At 43.7% G+C, this 21,670-nt stretch overlaps 2 protein-coding genes across 4 annotated transcripts in view; both read left to right on the plus strand.

Moving 5' to 3' along the window:
- The window catches only part of LOC118366602 (phospholipid-transporting ATPase IH-like), a 93,526-nt gene extending 85,587 nt beyond the window's left edge, over positions 1 to 7,939 (plus strand). For 2 of the 3 annotated variants that reach the window (XM_052493203.1, XM_052493204.1), the window contains 2 exons: positions 567 to 670; positions 3,354 to 7,939. In XM_052493203.1, coding sequence (XP_052349163.1) covers positions 567 to 644 — 78 coding nt within the window. In that variant the 3' untranslated portion in view covers positions 645 to 670; positions 3,354 to 7,939. Of the gene's footprint in view, positions 1 to 566; positions 671 to 799; positions 1,102 to 1,208; positions 1,919 to 3,353 lie in introns of those variants that run through there. The other variant, XR_008089840.1, reaches the window with a different exon arrangement.
- Positions 7,940 to 12,091: 4,152 nt separating this feature from the next.
- Positions 12,092 to 21,670, plus strand: part of LOC118376230 (guanine nucleotide exchange factor DBS-like) — a 113,048-nt gene continuing 103,469 nt past the window's right edge. Inside the window, exon 1 of the mRNA XM_052493206.1 lies at positions 12,092 to 13,310. Within this exon, the coding sequence (XP_052349166.1) occupies positions 13,232 to 13,310 (79 nt within the window). The 5' untranslated portion in view covers positions 12,092 to 13,231. The remainder of the gene's footprint in view (positions 13,311 to 21,670) is intronic.

Genomic DNA, 21,670 nt, shown 5'->3' on the forward strand with positions numbered 1-21,670 from the left:
GGAAATTTAGTTTGACACCCATGTTGTAAAATATTGACCCTGTGTTAACCAACACTGTAAACTGTCCCCTCCTTTCATCTGATATTACTACATTTACATTTAAGTAATTTAGCAGACGCTCTTATCCAGAGCGACTTACAAATTGGTGCATTCACCTTACCTTACTACTTCCTGTCACCGCTTAGCTGAATGTCCTGCTTCCTGTGATTCAAGTGCTGAATTCCAAATAGACCCTTAGTACTCCTGTAGATCTGACACCGTTGCATAGGTGTGAGCAAAATGGTGAAGATTACACCCAGCCTATCAGAAGGCAAGATGAAGCATATCATATTGCTTATACCTATCCAATCCTTTTTAGATGTACATTTGGGAAATGGATCTGAAGCTAAATCTAACGGATTTCTTTCCTCTTCCCCTCTCTCTGCTTTGCTTCCTAATTGAACCCACCACTGTCCCCCTTTCCCTTTCTATCTCTCTCCTCTCCCCACTCTGTCTCCCTCCTCCAATCCTCCACTCCTCTTCCTGTAACCTCTGCCCTCTGACCCCGTTACCTGGGGCAATGACAGTCCAATCGCCCGTGCCTTACCGTGGAGCCGTCCACCATCTTCGTGCTTTCTCAGTCCGATAGCAGATTGAGTTTCTGATTGGCCGAGAGACGTCAGAGGAGGAGGTGACTTTTTAAACACTTGATGTGCATGGTGGCATGTGCCAATGTCAAAATTACATCAGTGGTCCACCTTCATTCATTTAAATCAGTGTTTCAACATTAACTCCCAACGTTCAATCACAATCGCTGTAGTGTTCCCATCCAGGGCTCTCACCATCCAGGGCTCTCACCATCCAGGGCTCTCACCATCCAGGGCTCTCACAGGGCTCTCACCATCCAGGGCTCTCACCATCCAGGGCTCTCACAGGGCTCTCACCATCCAGGGCTCTCACCATCCAGGGCTCTCGCCATTCAGGGCTCTCACCATCCAGGGCTCTCACCATCCAGGGCTCTCACCATCCAGGGCTCTCACCATCCAGGGCTCTCGCCATTCAGGGCTCTCACAGGGCTCTCACCATCCAGGGCTCTCACCATCCAGGGCTCTCACCATCCAGGTCTCTCACAGGGCTCTCACCATCCAGGGCTCTCGCCATTCAGGGCTCTCACCATTCAGGGCTCTCACCATCCAGAGCTCTCACCATCCAGGGCTCTCACCATTCAGGGCTCTCACAGGGCTCTCACCATCCAGGGCTCTCACCATCCAGGGCTCTCGCCATTCAGGGCTCTCACCATTCAGGCCTCTCACCATCCAGGGCTCTCACCATCCAAGGCTCTCACCATCCAGGGCTCTCACCATCCAGGGCTCTCACCATTCAGGGCTCTCACCATCCAGGGCTCTCACCATCCAGGGCTCTCACCATCCGGGGCTCTCACCATTCAGGGCTCTCACCATTCAGGGCTCTCACCATCCAGGGCATCCATTTCAAACAATTCAACTCAATTACCAGACAATACTATCATTCACACTGCTATATACAGTGGGGAGAACAAGTATTTGATACACTGCCGATTTTGCAGGTTTTCCTACTTACAAAGCATGTAGAGGTTTGACATTTTTATCATAGGTACACTTCAACTGTGAGAGACGGAATCTAAAACAAAAATACAGCGACAGTCCCGAAACCTGAAGGATCTGGAGAAGGTCTGTATGGAGGAGTAGGCCAAAATCCCTGCTGCAGTGTGTGCAAACCTGGTCAAGATCTACATGAAACGTATAATCTCTGTAATTGCAAACACAGGTTTCTGTACCAAATATTAAGTTATGCTTTTGTGATGTATCAAATACTTATGTATAATGTGATTTTCTGGATTTTTGTTTTAGATTCTGTCTCTCACAGTTGAAGTGTATCTATGATAAAAAATTACAGACCTCTACATGCTTCGTAAGTAGGAAAACCTGCAAAATCGTCAGTGTATCAAATACTTGTTCTCCCCACTGTATGCTACTGCTGACCATGCTACAGCTGATAACAGGTTGTACTCATTTTGAGCCTTCTGTTAGCATCCTGCTAGTCTAACAATCTCACCCAGTACCATATTCAGCATCTCTTCTCTTCCTGTTCCTCTATGGATGCTGTTCAAATGTATCTACTGTATATTGATGTATAAAATGTACATGAATGTGTTATTCCATCCAAATGCTAACTTGGATGGATGTAATGTTTTCTACACTGGAGTAATCCTCAGCAGGACACTGGGAAGTTGAAGGGCTATCATTACATGTCACATACAGTTGGTTACAGTGCAGTGGTTCACCGCATGCCTTCTATTTAGAACCTCCTGACCCCTGACCCCTGCTCACCCTACTGTTTGCCCATAGAGGGTGAAGGCTGATGGGGTGTGTGAGGGGGGTGTGTCCTCTGCCCCGGGTGCCAGTCCTGTTGATGGAGGTGGAGGCAGTGAGAGAGACATGCTTTGCCCTGCTAGGACCTGTGAGGGGGACAGAGGAGGTGAAGGGGTGCAAGCTACCAGGACCTATGACTCCATGATGTCACACGACCCTAACTACCTGCTCAGCCAGCCCCTAGACCATTCCCCATCAGAGACCTAGGGTTGCTACGGTAACTGAACGCCAATGGCCACAGAATATGTCAAGAGTGGCAATGCTGCTAATATGGCTGCCTGTTGCACTGTGGTTCTGGAGGGGTGCTGATAGTTTGGGGGTCATTTTATTTCCTGTTAGAGGGTCTTCACCGATGCTAGCTGGTCTACAAGCTGAGAGGCTTGCTCACTTGGGACGAATCACAATTGTGGAATACAACGCATGGAGCTGTCTGGGTGGTTTGATTGTCATGATTTTCTTCGGGTGGTTTGTCTGGAGGGTCAGGGTGACTTGCTTGGGTTGGTACTATATTGTAAACTCTCTTGGGATGTAACAGAGGCATTTTCTGGCTTTCCTTCTGTCCTGCTGAGAGCTGCTGTAAGGTGGATGAGCTCTGTCTTATTATTGGATCACTCTCGTACTGTCCATTCCAACACGGGGGTCAGAGACAATAATATCACTGCAATTTTTTACAAATAAATACATTTGGTATCTTAAACATGGAGATAAAGTTTAACACACAGGCAAAACAATGGCATTGATTATTATTCTGTACACTGAAACATCAGGCAACATTAGTGGCCATTTGGATGAGGAACACTGACCTCTGGTGCTAGAAGATGATACAGCATGTGTGTGAACATTTCATTTTCATTGCATGCTGATCATCTGAATGTGAGTTCAACCTGAAACAGACTAGGGTATTTTCAGTGATCTAAACACTCCCTCTGTTTTTCTCCATTCTCTCCTTCCCTCCTTCTCCAGGACGTTGACAAACTGTTGCAGGGCAGTGTAGCAGAGTTGACCCCCATGCTCCCATGCCCTTCTGGCCCTTCCTCCAAATGGAAGTGTACTGACTCCTCCCACCTCCACATCAGGGTTCTGATGCCCCTCCCACTCCGCATGTCTGAGTCCTTCCCCCACAAACTACTATTGGCCCACTGGACTGATTGGGGCGGGACAGACCGCTGCACCCTCAGCCCCTACATGCTCCGCCTCTCAGGGGCTGGCTTTGCCTACTACACACCCGGGCCAGAGACCTTTGTGTGACACACACTCACACACACACAGAGACCAATGTGATCTAAACTTACAGCTTACCATGGATGTGGAAGGATTTGTATTCCACTCATAAACAATGCAAACACACACACACAGACATTTGCAAAATAATTCACACATACTGAAAAACATGAAACATCTTCACACAATTCACCATGTGCATAGTCAGCCATTCAGATACATCCCTCCCCCAATCTGCCTCCCACCGGTCCTGTCCATCCCATGTCAGTGTGGTCCTGATCCCAGTCCAGTCCACACCTCTACTCTGTTCTGCTACTCTATAATCCATGTTAAAATACTTGAATCCAACGTTGACACCAGTGGTGTTAAACACTGAACACACGGAGGTGTTCAGTGTGTGAATGTGCGTCCCTTCTACACTAAGGAATTGTGTATGAAACGGACCAGACTTTTCTGTTTCTATTTAATTAACTGTCTCTGTCTTCTTCTTTTTCTCTATCTCTCAAATATACTCATTTTGTTGAAATAACGGGAGTTGCTTCGCAAAATGTTCTGGGGAGAAAGACATCTGTTATTCACTGCTTGTGTGTGTGTGTGTGTGTGTGTATGTATATACAGCTGAATTTTGAAGTTTACATACACTTAGCTTGGAGTCAATAAAACTATTTTTCAACCACTCCACAAATTTCTTGTTAACAAACTATAGTTTTGGCAAGTTGGTTAGGACATCTACTTTGTGCATGATACAAGTAATTTTTCCAACAATTGTTTACAGACAGATTATTTCACTTATAATTCACTGTATCACAATTCCAGTGGGTCAGAAGTTTTTATACACTAAGTTGACTGTGCCTTTGAATAGCTTGGACAATTCCAGAAAATGATGTCATGGCTTTAGAAACTTCTGATAGGCTAATTGACATAATTTGAGTCAATTGGAGGTGTGACTGTGGATGTATTTCAAGGCCTACCTTCAAACTCACTGCCTCTTTGCTTGACATCATGGGAAAATCAAAAGAAATCAGCCAAGACCTCAAAAACAATTGTAGACCTCCACAAGTCTGGTTCATCCTTGGGAGCAATTTCCAAATGCCTGAAGGTACCACATTCATCTGTAAAAACAATAGTACGCAAGTATAAACACCATGTAACCACGCAGCCATCATACCACTCAGGAAGGAGACGCGTTCTGTCTCCTAGAGATGAACGTACTTTGGTGTGAAAAGTGCAAATCAATCCCAGAACAACAGCAAAGGACCTTGTGAAGATGCTGGAGGAAACAGGTACAAAGTATCTATATCCACAGTAAAACGAGTCCTATATAGACATAACCTGAAGGGCCGCTCAGCTAGGAAGAAGCCACTGCTCCAAAACCGTCATAAAAAAGCCAGATTATGGTTTGCAACTGCACATGGGGACAAAGATCGTACTATTTTGAGAAATGTTCTCTGGTCTGATGAAACAAAAATTTAACTGTTTGGCCATAATGACCATCGTTATGTTTGGAGGAAAAAGGGAGATGCTTGCAAGCCGAAGAACACCATCCCAACCATGAAGCACGTGGGTGGCAGCATCATGTTGTGGGGGTGCTTTGCTGCAGGAGGGACTGGTGCACTTCACAAATTAAGATGGCATCATGAGGAAGGAAAATTATGTGGACATATTGAAGCAGCATCTCAAGCCATCTGTCAGGAAGTTAAAGCTTGGTCTCAAATGTGTCTTCCAAATGGACAATGACCCCAAGCATACTTCCAAAGTTGTGGCAAAATAGCTTAAGGACAACAAAGTCCAGATATTTTAGTGGCCATCACAAAGCCCTGACCTCAATCCCAAAGAACATTTCTGAGCAGAACTGAAAAAGTGTGTGCGAGCAAGGAGGCCTACAAACCTGATTCAGTTACACCAGCTCTGTCAGGAGGAATGGGCCAAAATTCACCCAACTTATTGTGGGAAGCTTGTGGAAGGCTACCCGAAACATTTGACCCAAGTTCAACAATTTAAAGGCAATGCTACCAAATAATAATTTAGTGAATGTAATCTTCTGACACACTGGGAATGTGATGAAAGAAATAAAAGCTGAAATAAATCATTTTCTCTACTATTATTCTGACATTTCACATTCTTAAAATAAAGTAGTGATCCTAACTGACCTAAAACAGGGAATTTTTACTAGGATTAAATGTCAGGAATTGTGAAAAACTTGAGTTTAAATGTATTTGGCTAAGGTGTATGTAAACTTCCGTCTTCAACTTTATATACAATGTGGCCATACACCGTAACAGCACTCTGTTTGGGTCAGACCTATGAGTCAGACCGATATCTATGCCCTGTACACAGACTGATAGGGCTCCTTCATGTTGTCTAAAGATTGTGTTTGTTCCGTTATTTAAACGTTCTTGTCCGTACTCTAGAATGGTCTATCTTTATCGCACCAGGTTATGGCTTTTCATATCTGTTCCATTATGAACTGAGATATTTTATGTGGTATATATTATGAATGCAGGTTGTTTACCATGTATGGGTGTAACTTAAACTAATGGATATATGTATTGGGGGGGGGGGCAGTGTTAGGGGTTTTGGAAATACATTTTAAAAAATGAATGCAAAGACTTGAATCAAACAGCGCAGTCACAATCAAATCCATCTTTCTAGAATGTCATATGAATGATATGATTGGTTCGCCACATGCTCTATGTAAATGATTGTAGATGATGTTGAATTCATCTATTTTCCACGTTTCTAACATATAAAAGTCTGAGGTGAAACATCTGCCTTTGTCCAAGCTCATCTGTGGTGATAGTGAAATCTGTGGTGTTAGTGACATCTGTGGTGTTAGTGACATCTGTGGTGATAGTGACATCTGTGGTGTTAGTGACATCTGTGGTGTTAATGACATCTGTGGTGATAGTGACATCTGTGGTGATAGTGACATCTGTGGTGTTAGTGACATCTGTGGTGTTAATGACATCTGTGGTGTTAGTGACATCTGTGGTGATAGTGACATCTGTGGTGTTAATGACATCTGTGGTGTTAGTGACATCTGTGGTGTTAGTGACATCTGTGGTGTTAGTGACATCTGTGGTGTTAGTGAGAGACTCTGAAAGTCATTGGATTCATAGGCATATTTGTATGTTCATTGGTCTGCTTAGTGCTGACACATACAACAACTATCTCTATACAGTAGACATTGTGTCTCGTGTTGTCTTTGCAACAGGGCACCACTCTGTCCTTTTTGGGGGGTTTTAAAGTTCAGTGTTCAGGTTTTATGTTTGTTTATGACTAGACCCATTTGGTTGAGCTTACTGACATGGGTTCTAAATGATAAATGAATGATATATATCAGACGGCTGCTTGAGGAGGCTGCTTGAGGGGAGGATGGCTCGTAATAATGGCTGGAATTGAGAGAATGGTACCAAAAAAATGTGCTTGATACTATTCCATTCACATTATTATGAGCCATCCTCCCATCAGCAGCCTCCATTGTATTTTTTTTTTTTTTGCCTTTATTTAACCAGGCAAGTCAGTTAAGAACAAATTCTTATTTTCAATGACGGCCTAGGAACAGTGGGTTAACTGCCTGTTCAGGGGCAGAACGACAGATTTGTACCTTGTCAGCTCAGGGGTTTGAACTTGCAACTTTCCAGTTACTAGTCCAACGCTCTAACCACTAGGCTACCCTGCCGCCCCAGGGTAGCCTAGTGGACCCACTAGACCCACTGTAAAGAGGACTTCATTATGATTTGACACAGTAACACAAACAGTGAAAACTCTCCTCATAAGCAGCAGTCTGAATTTGTCCCAGCTACACTGTATTTAATGACAAAAACATCAGACAATGAATGCATGACTTCCAACGGACATGACATAGGCTGTGTTTTCACAGCCAGACAAATTCTGATCATTTTTCCACAAATTGGTCTTTTGACCAATCACATTAGATCTTTTCACATCAGATTTGATGTGATTGGTCAAAAGACCAAATTCGTGGGAAAATGATCAGAATTGGGCTGGTGTTTTGATGTTTTTGTCATTACAAAAGGCTGGTCTCAATACAGTGTAGCTGGGACAAATTCAGACTGCTGCTTATGGGGAGAGTTTTCACTGTTTGTGTTACATGTCACATTATTATGATTCTGATTCTGATTATTGTTATCTTATCAATTTGATTGAAAATACACATTATTTTTGTTGATTTTTCTTTTGCTCGTGTTTGATCCAGGGGAGAAGACTTTATTTCAACTCTTATGTATTTATCATTTTGCTTTTGGTTTTTGTAACAACCCAAATGAAAAGGTATTTCCACAGAATAAACCCTCTGACGACGTTTAGATGATAGTGACTCCCACTTTCTGCTACTGTAAGTGACCTGATTTTCATGAGTAGGCCACCCACAGAGGTTATATTTCTATGTAGTCACACACAGAGGTTATATTTCTATGTAGTCACCCACAGAGGTTATATTTCTATGTAGTCACCCACAGAGGTTATATTTCTATGTAGTCACCCACAGAGGTTATATTTCTATGTAGCCACCCACAGAGGTTATATTTCTATGTAGTCACCCACAGAGGTTATATTTCTATGTAGTCACCCACAGAGGTTATATTTCTATGTAGTCACCCACAGAGGTTATATTTCTATGTAGTCACCCACAGAGGTTATATTTCTATGTAGCCACCCACAGAGGTTATATTTCTATGTAGTCACCCACAGAGGTTATATTTCTATGTAGTCACCCACAGAGGTTATATTTCTATGTAGCCACCCACAGAGGTTATATTTCTATGTAGCCACCCACAGAGGTTATATTTCTATGTAGTCACCCACAGAGGTTATATTTCTATGTAGTCACCCACAGAGGTTATATTTCTATGTAGTCACCCACAGAGGTTATATTTCTATGTAGCCACCCACAGAGGTTATATTTCTATGTAGTCACCCACAGAGGTTATATTTCTATGTAGTCACCCACAGAGGTTATATTTCTATGTAGCCACCCACAGAGGTTATATTTCTATGTAGTCACCCACAGAGATTATATTTATATGTAGCCACCCACAGAGATTATATTTATATGTAGTCACCCACAGAGATTATGTTTGTATGTAGTCACCCACAGAGATTATATTTGTATGTAGTCATGCAGCAGAGATTATATTTCTATGTAGTCACCCACAGAGATTATATTTATATGTAGCCACCCACAGAGATTATATTTCTATGTAGTCACCCACAGAGATTATATTTGTATGTAGTCACCCACAGAGATTATATTTCTATGTAGTCACCCACAGAGATTATATTTCTATGTAGCCACCCACAGAGATTATATTTATATGTAGTCACCCACAGGGATTATATTTCTATGTAGTCACCCACAGAGATTATATTTATATGTAGTCACCCACAGAGATTATATTTATATGTAGTCACCCACAGAGATTATATTTCTATGTAGTCACCCACAGAGATTATATTTGTATGTAGTCACCCACAGAGATTATATTTCTATGTAGTCACCCACAGAGATTATATTTATATGTAGTCACCCACAGAGATTATATTTCTATGTAGTCACCCACAGAGATTATATTTATATGTAGCCACCCACAGAGATTATATTTCTAAGTCGTCACCCACAGAGGTTATATTTCTATGTAGTCACCCACAGAGATTATATTTATATGTAGTCACCCACAGAGATTATATTTCTATGTAGCCACCCACAGAGATTATATTTCTATGTAGTCACCCACAGAGATTATATTTCTATGTAGTCACCCACAGAGATTATATTTCTATGTAGCCACCCACAGAGATTATATTTCTAAATCGTCACCCACAGAGGTTATATTTCTATGTAGTCACCCACAGAGATTATATTTATATGTAGTCACCCACAGAGATTATATTTCTATGTAGCCACCCGCAGAGATTATATTTATATGTAGTCACCCACAGAGATTATATTTCTATGTAGTCACCCACAGAGATTATATTTCTATGTAGTCACCCACAGAGGTTATATTTCTATGTAGTCACCCACAGAGATTATATTTCTATGTAGTCACCCACAGAGATTATATTTCTATGTAGTCACCCACAGAGATTATATTTCTATGTAGTCACCCACAGAGATTATATTTCTATGTAGTCACCCACAGAGATTATATTTCTATGTAGTCACCCACAGAGATTATATTTCTATGTAGTCACCCACAGAGATTATATTTGTATGTAGTCACCCACAGAGATTATATTTGTATGTAGTCACCCACAGATATTATATTTCTATGTAGTCACCCACAGAGATTATATTTCTATGTAGCCACCCACAGAGATTATATTTATATGTAGTCACCCACAGAGATTATATTTGTATGTAGTCACCCACAGAGATTATATTTCTATGTAGTCACCCACAGAGATTATATTTCTATGTAGTCACCCACAGAGATTATATTTCTATGTAGTCACCCACAGAGATTATATTTCTATGTAGTCACCCACAGAGATTATATTTCTATGTAGTCACCCACAGAGATTATATTTCTATGTAGCCACCCACAGAGATTATATTTATATGTAGTCACCCACAGAGATTATATTTGTATGTAGTCACCCACAGAGATTATATTTGTATGTAGTCACCCACAGAGATTCTATTTCTATGTAGTCACCCACAGAGATTATATTTCTATGTAGCCACCCACAGAGATTATATTTTTATGTAGTCACCCACAGAGATTATATTTCTATGTAGTCACCCACAGAGATTATATTTCTATGTAGTCACCCACAGAGATTATATTTCTATGTAGCCACCCACAGATATTATATTTCTAAGTCGTCACCCACAGAGGTTATATTTCTATGTAGTCGCCCACAGAGATTATATTTCTATGTAGTCACCCACAGAGATTATATTTCTATGTAGCCACCCACAGAGATTATATTTATATGTAGTCACCCACAGAGATTATATTTCTATGTAGTCACCCACAGAGATTATATTTCTATGTAGTCACCCACAGAGATTATATTTCTATGTAGCCACCCACAGAGATTCTATTTCTAAATAGTCACCCACAGAGGTTATATTTCTATGTAGTCACCCACAGAGATTATATTTATATGTAGTCACCCACAGAGATTATATTTCTATGTAGCCACCCACAGAGATTATATATCGAGTAGTCACCCACAGAGGTTATATTTCTATGTAGTCACCCACAGAGATTATATTTATATGTAGTCACCCACAGAGATTATATTTGTATGTAGTCACCCACAGAGATTATATTTGTATGTAGTCACCCACAGAGATTATATTTGTATGTAGTCACCCACAGAGATTATATTTCTATGTAGTCACCCACAGAGATTATATTTCTATGTAGTCACCCACAGAGATTATATTTGCATGTAGTCACCCACAGAGATTATATTTGTATGTAGTCACCCACAGAGATTATATTTCTATGTAGTCACCCACAGAGTTTATATTTCTATGTAGTCACCCACAGAGATTATATTTATATGTAGTCACCCACAGAGATTATATTTGTATGTAGTCACCCACAGAGATTATATGTGTATGTAGTCTCCCATCACTCGTCTTATAAAATATTTTGTGTTGCATTTTTGTTTTCAAGATCACAGTGAGAGAATAAGTGACCAAATACTTGATTAGTCAATGAATATTGAATATGAATATATTATTAGTCAATGAATAATGTCTCTGTCTCTCATTGGTTAAACACACCAGCCCTGTGACTGTCGCTGACCAGAATGTCCACTTCTTTTATAAACACATTATCAGCACAGCTCCAAGTGCTCTCACCATACTGCTTCTGAACTTGTGATACTCTCACAAATGAATTGTAACGTCAACTACTATACTGTGCTCTCTAAACGTAAACAGTAGGCTGTATCACATAGAAACCTACAGTACTGTTTGTATTAATGAGCCGTTTTCAAGGTTGTTTTTCTACAAAGATTTTAAAATATGTTCATCTGTTGACATTTTGCCTGCCTATCTGTAGCGAATGAGGGAAAAGCTCTGTGATGTCATTCTGCTTGTAATAAAGAAATTTTAAAACTCACCGGTTTGTCGAACTCCATCCTGTCTTCCTATATGTCACAGTATCTGCATTCTTATTGAAGGATATAAGTGACCTGGCTAGGGTGAAGGTCCAAGTGTCCTGTGTCTCTGCACTGCAGTAATGGGTTGTAATGACACAGAGTGGCCACGTGGTGGTGATAGAGAACAGCTAATTCCAGAGCCTGTTTAGAAAACAACCCCAGAGAATGAATCATCATGTTGTTAATAAGGATGAGGTAAACCTTTTATATTTTTCTCCTTTTACTTTTCTCTACCCGCCCACCCTGTCTCCCTCCCTCTCTCTTTCCCTCTCTCTGTCTCCCTCCCTCTCTCTTTCCCTCTCTCTGTCTCCCTCCCTCTCTCTTTCCCTCTCTCTGTCTCCCTCTCTCTGTCTCACTCCCTCTCTCTTTCCCTCTCTCTGTCTCTTTCCCTCTCTCTGTCTCCCTCCCTCTCTCTTTCCCTCTCTCTGTCTCCCTCCCTCTCTCTTTCCCTCTCTCTGTCTCCCTCCCTGTCTCTTTCCCTCTCTCTGTCTTCCTGTCTCTTTCCCTCTCTCTGTCTTCCTCCCTGTATCTTTCCCTCTCTCTGTCTGTCTCCCTGTCTCTTTCCCTCTCTCTGTCTCCCTGTCTCTTTCCCTCTCTCTGTCTGTCTCCCTGTCTCTTTCCCTCTCTCTGTCTCCCTCCCTGTATCTTTCCCTCTCTCTGTCTCCCTCCCTGTATCTTTCCCTCTCTCTGTCTCCCTGTCTCTTTCCCTCTCTCTGTCTCCCTCCCTGTATCTTTCCCTCTCTCTGTCTCCCTGTCTCTTTCCCTCTCTCTGTCTCCCTGTCTCTTTCCCTCTCTCTGTCTCCCTCCCTGTCTCTTTCCCTCTCTCTGTCTCCCTCCCTGTCTCTTTCCCTCTCTCTGTCTCCCTCCCTGTGTGCGTGTGAGGTGTGTGTGTGTGTGTGTGTGTGTGTGCGTCTGCAAAAATTGGACATGCCTGCAATCCCCCGCTTCACTCCTTCTCTCTAGGTCTGCATGCGCATGTTGCTACTGAAGGTTGTATGCGTACATGTTCAGTGTCCTCCCCTCCTCCTTCCCTTCTCCACTGCTGGCATCCCCCACTCTGCATCTCTCCATCAGTGCAGCCAGGGACGTCTGCATCTATCACAGCTTCAGCATCCTCCCCATCCCCTCTCTGCAGCCAGCATCCTCTCTTCTCTCTGAAACATCCCTTGCTTCTCTCACCTTTCTGCAGCATCTCTCACTCCATCCACACCATCTGCAGTGTGAGTCAGCCAGCCAGGCACACCTCTCGTCTCTTTCTCCCCCTCCGTAGAATCCGTACCCTGGGCTAGTAACTCTGCAGTATCCCCCTCTTGCCTCCTCTCCCTTTGGCTAAGCAGCTGCGCCAGTCCCACTCGCTCCCTCCTCCACAGCATCGGCTGTTTGGAGCACCAGACATACACACAGGCAGGCTCCATCTATCCCCAGCCACGGAGTCCCTTCTCTGGGTAGCCGGGCTCCCGTTCCCCCTCCTGAGGATGATGCTGTGGATGAAGACGGAGGAGATGGCCCTTGGAACGATGCTAGAAAGACTCAGACTGGTCATCCAAAATGTTGGTATGTGTCAACAGTATGATTATCTATAGGAATGCCTATGTAAATAATATGTATGTACAGCATATGTCATTCTTGTCAATGATGCACCGATCAGTGTGGGAGGGCACTTACTGAAGCTATGTTCTGTGACGCTGTGTTTTGGAGCTAAAATGTAATGTGTGTCTGTGTGTCGTGTAATATTGACCTAAATCATCAGAACCCCTGCAGCTCTGGGATACTGCAATCAGGAATAGATTGGCTGATTGGTTGAATAGAGAACTAGATGAGTAAGCTTGATTGTTATTGTAGATACCTACTGTATTACATAGTAATTACTGTATGACGGCATAACCACGTCAGATAGGTCTCATTAGGGAAACACAATCACCCGTTTACACCATTTCGTTCACCACTCTGAAGTTCCAAGTATGAAGATGTGGTACATTTTGACACCAGTAATCATGTAGGACTGTAGTAGGAGAACAGATGCTGCACATCTTGTCGCTTCACGTCAGTATCTCCCAGCATCTTATCTAGATTTGACATATACATAACATCTCCTACGGTAGTCAGGTCTCTAAAAAGGCCAGAGACGGTGTGGTCTTATGTTGAAAGATTTAGGTAGTCTAGCGGGTTAGGAGTGTTGGGCTACTAAACAAATGGTTTGCTGGTTCGAATCCTCGATCTGATTAGGTGAAAAATCTGATGTGCTCTTGAACACAGCACTTAACCCTACTTTCACCTGTAAGTCTCTCTGGATAAGAGTGTCTCCTAAATGACTCAAATGTGAGTGTCTGTACTTACACTGTGTGTACAAAACAGTAAGGATGCTCTTTCCATGACCTAGTTTGACAAAGCTATGATCTCTTATTGATGTCACTTGTTAAATCCCTTTAAATCAGTGTAGATGAAGGGGAGGAGACAGGCTATAGAAGGATTGTTAAATCCCTTTAAATCAGTGTAGATGAAGGGGAGGAGACAGGCTATAGAAGGATTGTTAAATCCCTTTAAATCAGTGTAGATGAAGGGGAGGAGACAGGCTATAGAAGGATTGTTAAATCCCTTTAAATCAGTGTAGATGAAGGGGAGGAGACAGGCTATAGAAGGATTGTTAAATCCCTTTAAATCAGTGTAGATGAAGGGGAGGAGACAGGCTATAGAAGGATTGTTAAGCCTTGAGACAATAAGATATGGATTGTGTCTGTGTGCCAGTCAGAGGCTGAATCGGCAAGACAAAATATTTAAGTGCCTTTGAAAGGGGTTTGGTAGTAGGTGCCAGACGCACTGGTTTGTGTCAAGAACTTCAATGGTGCTGGGTTTTTCATGCTCAACAGTGTCCCATGTGTATCAAGAATGGTCCACCACCCAAAGGACATCCAACCAACTTCACACAACTGTGGGAATCATTGGAGTCAACATGGACCAGCATCCCTGTGGAATGTTTTCGACACCTTGTAGAGTCACTGCCGCGACGAATTGAGGAAGTTCTGAGGGCAAAAACGGGGTGAAACTCAATATTAGGAAGCAGTTCTTAATGTTTTGTACACTCAGTGTATATAGGCCTATAATATCAGATATGATTTAATATCCTTATGATCCTCCCCTAGCCACAGGATGACCTGTAATTAGATAGCCAAAGATCCTCTCAATCCGGCTCATCCTATTAGTGTGAGTCGTGCTGGTTGGGCCAACACTCTGGTCTACACTCTGGCCTACACTCTGGCCTACACTCTGGCCTACACTCTGGTCTACACTCTGGCCTACACTCTGGCCTACACTCTGGCCTACACTCTGGTCTACACTCTGGCCTACACTCTGGCCTACACTCTGGCCTACACTCTGGCCTACACTCTGGCCTACACTCTGGCCTACACTCTGGCCTACACTCTGGCCTACACTCTGGCCTACACTCTGGTCTACACTCTGGCCAACACTCTGGCCTACACTCTGGCCTACACTCTGGCCTACACTCTGGCCTACACTCTTGCCAGGCACTAGGAACACACACACACACACACACACACGTACGAGCACATGCATACACACACACACACACACACGTACGAGCACATGCATGTACACACACACACACACACACACACCCACGTACGAGCACATGCATACACACACACACACACACGAGCACATGCATACAGACACACACACACACACACACACACACACACACACACACACACACACACACACACACACACACACACACACACACACACACACACACACACACACACACACACACACACACACATACACGAGCACATGCATACAGACACACACACATATACAAGCACATGCACACACACACACACACAAACACACACACACACACGTACGAGCACATGCATACACACACACGTACAAGCACATTCATGTACACACACACACACCCACGTACGAGCACATGCATACATACACACACACACACACACACACACACACACACACACACACACACACACACACACACACACACACACACACACACACACACACACACACACACACACACGAGCACACGCATACACACACACACACGTACAAGCACATGCATACACACACACACACACACGTACGAGCACATGCATGTACACACACACCCATGTACGAGCACATGCATACACACACACACACACACACACACATTCACCGATTCGCCAACGCGCACATGCATGCAGACAGTGGTGTAGTGGAGGGTATACGAAGGTGTACACTGTAAACCCACTTATTTTTCAGTGTGCATTGTGCATACTCACTTCTTAATCATCACCAGTGGTGATTTTAGCATGTAAATCTTTTTTTTTATTTTATTTTTATTTTTTTTATGTTTAACATTGCAGAAAGATTGTTGGTTCCATCAATGTTATTGTCTGCATAATTTCCAAACCCCCATATATTTTTTTTGTAAATATATCCATATACATACACGTATGCATACATATACACATATATACATACACATACCTATATAGACATACATACTTTTTTAAGAATATACCTTTATTATTCCCCACAAACCCTACCGCCCTTCCCCCAATTGGAGTAAACTAATAAACACTTAGGCTTCTACCTTCAGTTTATACATCTTATACACATTTTACAGACACAGTCTACTTTACAATAGTTATATTTTGTTTGTTTTTAGTCCTTCCTCTATTTCTGATGTCCATCCAGTTTGATTTCTATTTGTAACTGTGCTATTTCACAAAGGTTCTGAACATATATACATTTTACAGACCCCATATGTTTTACATTGGTTATCTTGTTATTAATCCCACCCTTCAGCTCCATTCAACCCCTCCCATCTGTCTCTCAACACCATCCATTTCAGATTTCTATTTGCCATATATTTTTCAACTGTGCTGTGATGCTTCTCAAAAGTACTGAACCTTTCTATTCTCATAGCTTCTACAGATTGTAAATGAAAAATGTTTTTTTTTGCTAAAGTGTACCTAGGATGAAAATTACAGGCCTCTCTCATCTTTTTAAGTGGGAGAACTTGCACAATTGGTGGCTGACTAAATAGTTTTTTGCCCCACCATATGTCACACATTCATATGGAAATGTCTGCTTTACCCAAAATTACAACCAATTAATTGCAGCATTACCACAAAAATGGAAGAGGGCAAATAGAAGGGGAAAAAGTAAGGAACTTGTATGTCGGCCCAGCATGTAAATCTTGCAGGGGCAAACTCCCCCAAATATGTTTTAGATGCATGCCAGCAAAGCCACGACACAGTACTAAATAATACATTAATTGCACTATAATGGCGACGGTGTCCACAAACTGGGCCTACATAAAACTGTCCCAACAGCAGAGCTTTCTTTTCAGCACCATGGAGTGAATCCTTATCACTGCTACACCTGGCTATCAGCAGGGCCTTGTCTGGCAGCGAAACAGTTAATTCAGCCTCGTTGACTGCCTTTTAAAAAACATAGCGGATATGCCTGACTTGCTTAAACAAATGTAGTTTCTACTGACAATTGAGATGTATGGCATAAGGGAACGATGAGAGGATAAGAGGCATTCCGTAATTTTGATTAAGACATTAATGAGCGAGCTAAGACGGATGTAGTCAATATAACTGTGTTCAGCACTTAGAAATGTATAGCGACAGGATGCAGAACATGGGCTGCTCTTACAGTATTTTCCGTGTACACCAAGTCACAACCGTAGGATAAATAAAGGGGGCATATAGAAAGCTCTTACAATACTAGATGAGGACATTTTTCAAAAACAGGTTACATGTGCACCATTGAGTTAGAACAGTAACGTTAGGTGAAATTAAGAGGTGAAAATAGACCACCTTTTTAGGATGAGGCAAATGGGCTACTAACAGATTACTGCACAACATAGACTTACTATTACTTTCTTAGCTACAGTATACACATCTCCCTGGCATATTGCATCATTTATGCAGTAGCATATAAGACATTGTTGGACTCATCTTTTTTGTGATGTGCTCAGGAAGGTGGCGCGGTGGTCCTTCATGTGCAAAATTTGTCATCAAATAAAGAGAAAGGGATTTACAATTCCGAGTTGGAAGACTGTTGAAAACATATTTTCCCAGTCTGAGCTCGTTTATTCCTGACTTCCCAGTTGCAATGCCTGCGGTTAGCCACTGTCACTGATTCCTTCCAAACCACTCATTGTTGAATTTGCAACTTGTTGGGTAATGTTAATGTCCAATGGCCGATGAGCACTGATAAGTTTTTATCTATAATTTATCTTCATTATTTCTCTTCATATGAAAAGGATTTGCCAGTAGATTGTCAACTTTATTCATGATGATGACTGCTAGCTAAGTCCAATCAAAGCTACTGTAGATATAATGTGATTTGACATCATTTTATCTGTGGCCAATGACCTTGAGCTTTCTTGGAAGGGCACTACTAATGTAACTATATGGCAAGACTCAGAGGGTTAGAATTTCCGATGTCTACCCTTACTAAGGACTGGTGACATAGTTTCCCCATGAGTGACAGAACACTGAGCCAATCACGGCACAACACTCCTATTTTCTGCTGGCTTGGCCCACCACCACCACAGAAAGCACTGAGCTAGGCTGAAACACCTGCATTTTGGAGCTGCCTTCCTCAAGAAAACAAAAAAAAAGCCATGTTTGTATGAGGCTTTATTAACTCAATGTTGGCAAAATGTGTGTATACACACTTCACACACACTTGGGCCGAGCGTGGGGCCAGTATACCCGAGCATTTCGAATACCCGAGCCGACAAGATGCAAAATCTGTTGAAGTGCCCTTGAGCAAGGCACTTAACCTTAATTTGCTTCATTTGCTCCATACTATTATGGTTGATCCTGTAAAACAACACATTTCACTGTACCTCTCCGGTATATGTGATAATAAAATATATAATATCAGCTTAAGGCCTAAGGAGGCAGCTCTCCACATATTGGTCAGATGGATGTTGGTCAAACAGACTTAGAGAGGTGATATATCCTCCTACTGTACTTCACAATACTGTGAACAGATATAACTGTTACCATGGCAACACCAGTGTCAATGTTATGGCCGTCAGCTCAATGGATTCATACAAGCTTTGGAGATGTTATTTAGAGGAGTGTGTGTGTTTGTGTGTATATGTGGTGTTACTGTGTTAGTGGGGCAGGTGAGTGATTGTAGAGAGGAGGGAGTCACAGACAGGTGGGTGATGGTAGAGAGGAAGGAGTCATGGACAGGTGAGTGATGGCAGAGAGGAAGGAGTCATGGACAGGTGGGTGATGGTAGAGAGGAAGGAGTCATGGACAGGTGAGTGATGGCAGAGAGGAAGGAGTCATGGACAGGTGAGTGATGGTAGAGAGGAAGGAGTCATGGACAGGTGGGTGATGGCAGAGAGGAAGGAGTCATGGACAGGTGAGTAATGGTAGAGAGGAAGGAGTCATGGACAGGTGGGTGATGGTAGAGAGGAAGGAGTCATGGACAGGTGAGTAATGGTAGAGAGGAAGGAGTCATGGACAGGTGGGTGATGGCAGAGAGGAAGGAGTCATGGACAGGTGAGTAATGGTAGAGAGGAAGGAGTCATGGACAGGTGAGTGATGGTAGAGAGGAAGGAGTCATGGACAGGTGAGTAATGGTAGAGAGGAAGGAGTCATGGACAGGTGAGTGATGGTAGAGAGGAAGGAGTCATGGACAGGTGGGTGATGGTAGAGAGGAAGGAGTCATGGACAGGTGAGTGATGGTAGAGAGGAAGGAGTCATGGACAGGTGAGTGATGGTAGAGAGGAAGGAGTCATGGACAGGTGAGTGATGGTAGAGAGGAAGGAGTCATGGACAGGTGAGTGATGGTAGAGAGGAAGGAGTCATGGACAGGTGAGTGATGGTAGAGAGGAAGGAGTCATGGACAGGTGGGTGATGGTAGAGAGGAAGGAGTCATGGACAGGTGAGTGATGGCAGAGAGGAAGGAGTCAAGGACAGGTGGGTGATGGCAGAGAGGAAGGAGTCATGGACAGGTGGGTGATGGTAGAGAGGAAGGAGTCATGGACAGGTGGGTGATGGCAGAGTGGAAGGAGTCATGGACAGGTGGGTGATGGCAGAGAGGAAGGAGTCATGGACAGGTGAGTGATGGCAGAGAGGAAGGAGTCATGGACAGGTGAGTGATGGTAGAGAGGAAGGAGTCATGGACAGGTGAGTGATGGCAGAGAGGAAGGAGTCATGGACAGGTGAGTGATGGTAGAGAGGAAGGAGTCATGGACAGGTGAGTGATGGTAGAGTGGAAGGAGTCATGGACAGGTGAGTGATGGTAGAGAGGAAGGAGTCATGGACAGGTGAGTGATGGTAGAGTGGAAGGAGTCAAGGACAGGTGGGTGATGGTAGAGAGGAAGGAGTCATGGACAGGTGAGTGATGGTAGAGTGGAAGGAGTCATGGACAGGTGAGTGATGGTAGAGAGGAAGGAGTCATGGACAGGTGAGTGATGGTAGAGAGGAAGGAGTCATGGACAGGTGAGTGATGATAGAGAGGAAGGAGTCATGGACAGGTGGGTGATAGTAGAGAGGAAGGAGTCAAGGACAGGTGAGTGATGGTAGAGAGGAAGGAGTCATGGACAGGTGAGTGATGGTAGAGAGGAAGGAGTCATGGACAGGTGGGTGATGGTAGAGAGGAAGGAGTCAAGGACAGGTGGGTGATGGTAGAGAGGAAGGAGTCAAGGACAGGTGAGTGATGGTAGAGAGGAAGGAGTCATGGACAGGTGAGTAATGGTAGAGAGGAAGGAGTCATGGACAGGTGGGTGATGGCAGAGAGGAAGGAGTCAAGGACAGGTGGGTGATGGCAGAGAGGAAGGAGTCAAGGACAGGTGAGTGATGGTAGAGAGGAAGGAGTCATGGACAGGTGGGTGATGGCAGAGTGGAAGGAGTCATGGACAGGTGGGTGATGGTAGAGAGGAAGGAGTCATGGACAGGTGAGTGATGGTAGAGAGGAAGGAGTCAAGGACAGGTGAGTGATGGTAGAGAGGAAGGAGTCATGGACAGGTGAGTGATGGTAGAGAGGAAGGAGTCATGGACAGGTGGGTGATGGTAGAGAGGAAGGAGTCATGGACAGGTGAGTGATGGTAGAGAGGAAGGAGTCATGGACAGGTGAGTGATGGTAGAGAGGAAGGAGTCATGGGCAGGTGAGTGATGGCAGAGAGGAAGGAGTCAAGGACAGGTGAGTGATGGTAGAGAGGAAGGAGTCATGGACAGGTGAGTGATGGCAGAGAGGAAGGAGTCAAGGACAGGTGGGTGATGGCAGAGAGGAAGGAGTCATGGACAGGTGAGTGATGGTAGAGAGGAAGGAGTCATGGACAGGTGGGTGATGGCAAAGAGGAAGGAGTCATGGACAGGTGAGTGATGGCAGAGAGGAAGGAGTCATGGACAGGTGAGTGATGGCAGAGAGGAAGGAGTCATGGACAGGTGAGTGATGGCAGAGAGGAAGGAGTCAAGGACAGGTGAGTGATGGTAGAGAGGAAGGAGTCATGGACGGGTGGGTGATGGCAGAGAGGAAGGAGTCATGGACAGGTGAGTGATGGCAGAGAGGAAGGAGTCAAGGACAGGTGAGTGATGGCAGAGTGGAAGGAGTCATGGACAGGTGGGTGATGGTAGAGAGGAAGGAGTCATGGACAGGTGAGTGATGGTAGAGAGGAAGGAGTCAAGGACAGGTGAGTGATGGTAGAGAGGAAGGAGTCATGGACAGGTGAGTGATGGTAGAGAGGAAGGAGTCATGGACAGGTGAGTGATGGTAGAGAGGAAGGAGTCATGGACAGGTGAGTGATGGTAGAGAGGAAGGAGTCATGGACAGGTGAGTGATGGTAGAGAGGAAGGAGTCATGGACAGGTGAGTGATGGTAGAGAGGAAGGAGTCAAGGACAGG

This window comes from Oncorhynchus keta, chromosome 34 (genome assembly GCF_023373465.1).
Source record: "Oncorhynchus keta strain PuntledgeMale-10-30-2019 chromosome 34, Oket_V2, whole genome shotgun sequence".
NCBI classification, from domain to species: Eukaryota; Metazoa; Chordata; class Actinopteri; order Salmoniformes; family Salmonidae; genus Oncorhynchus; species Oncorhynchus keta.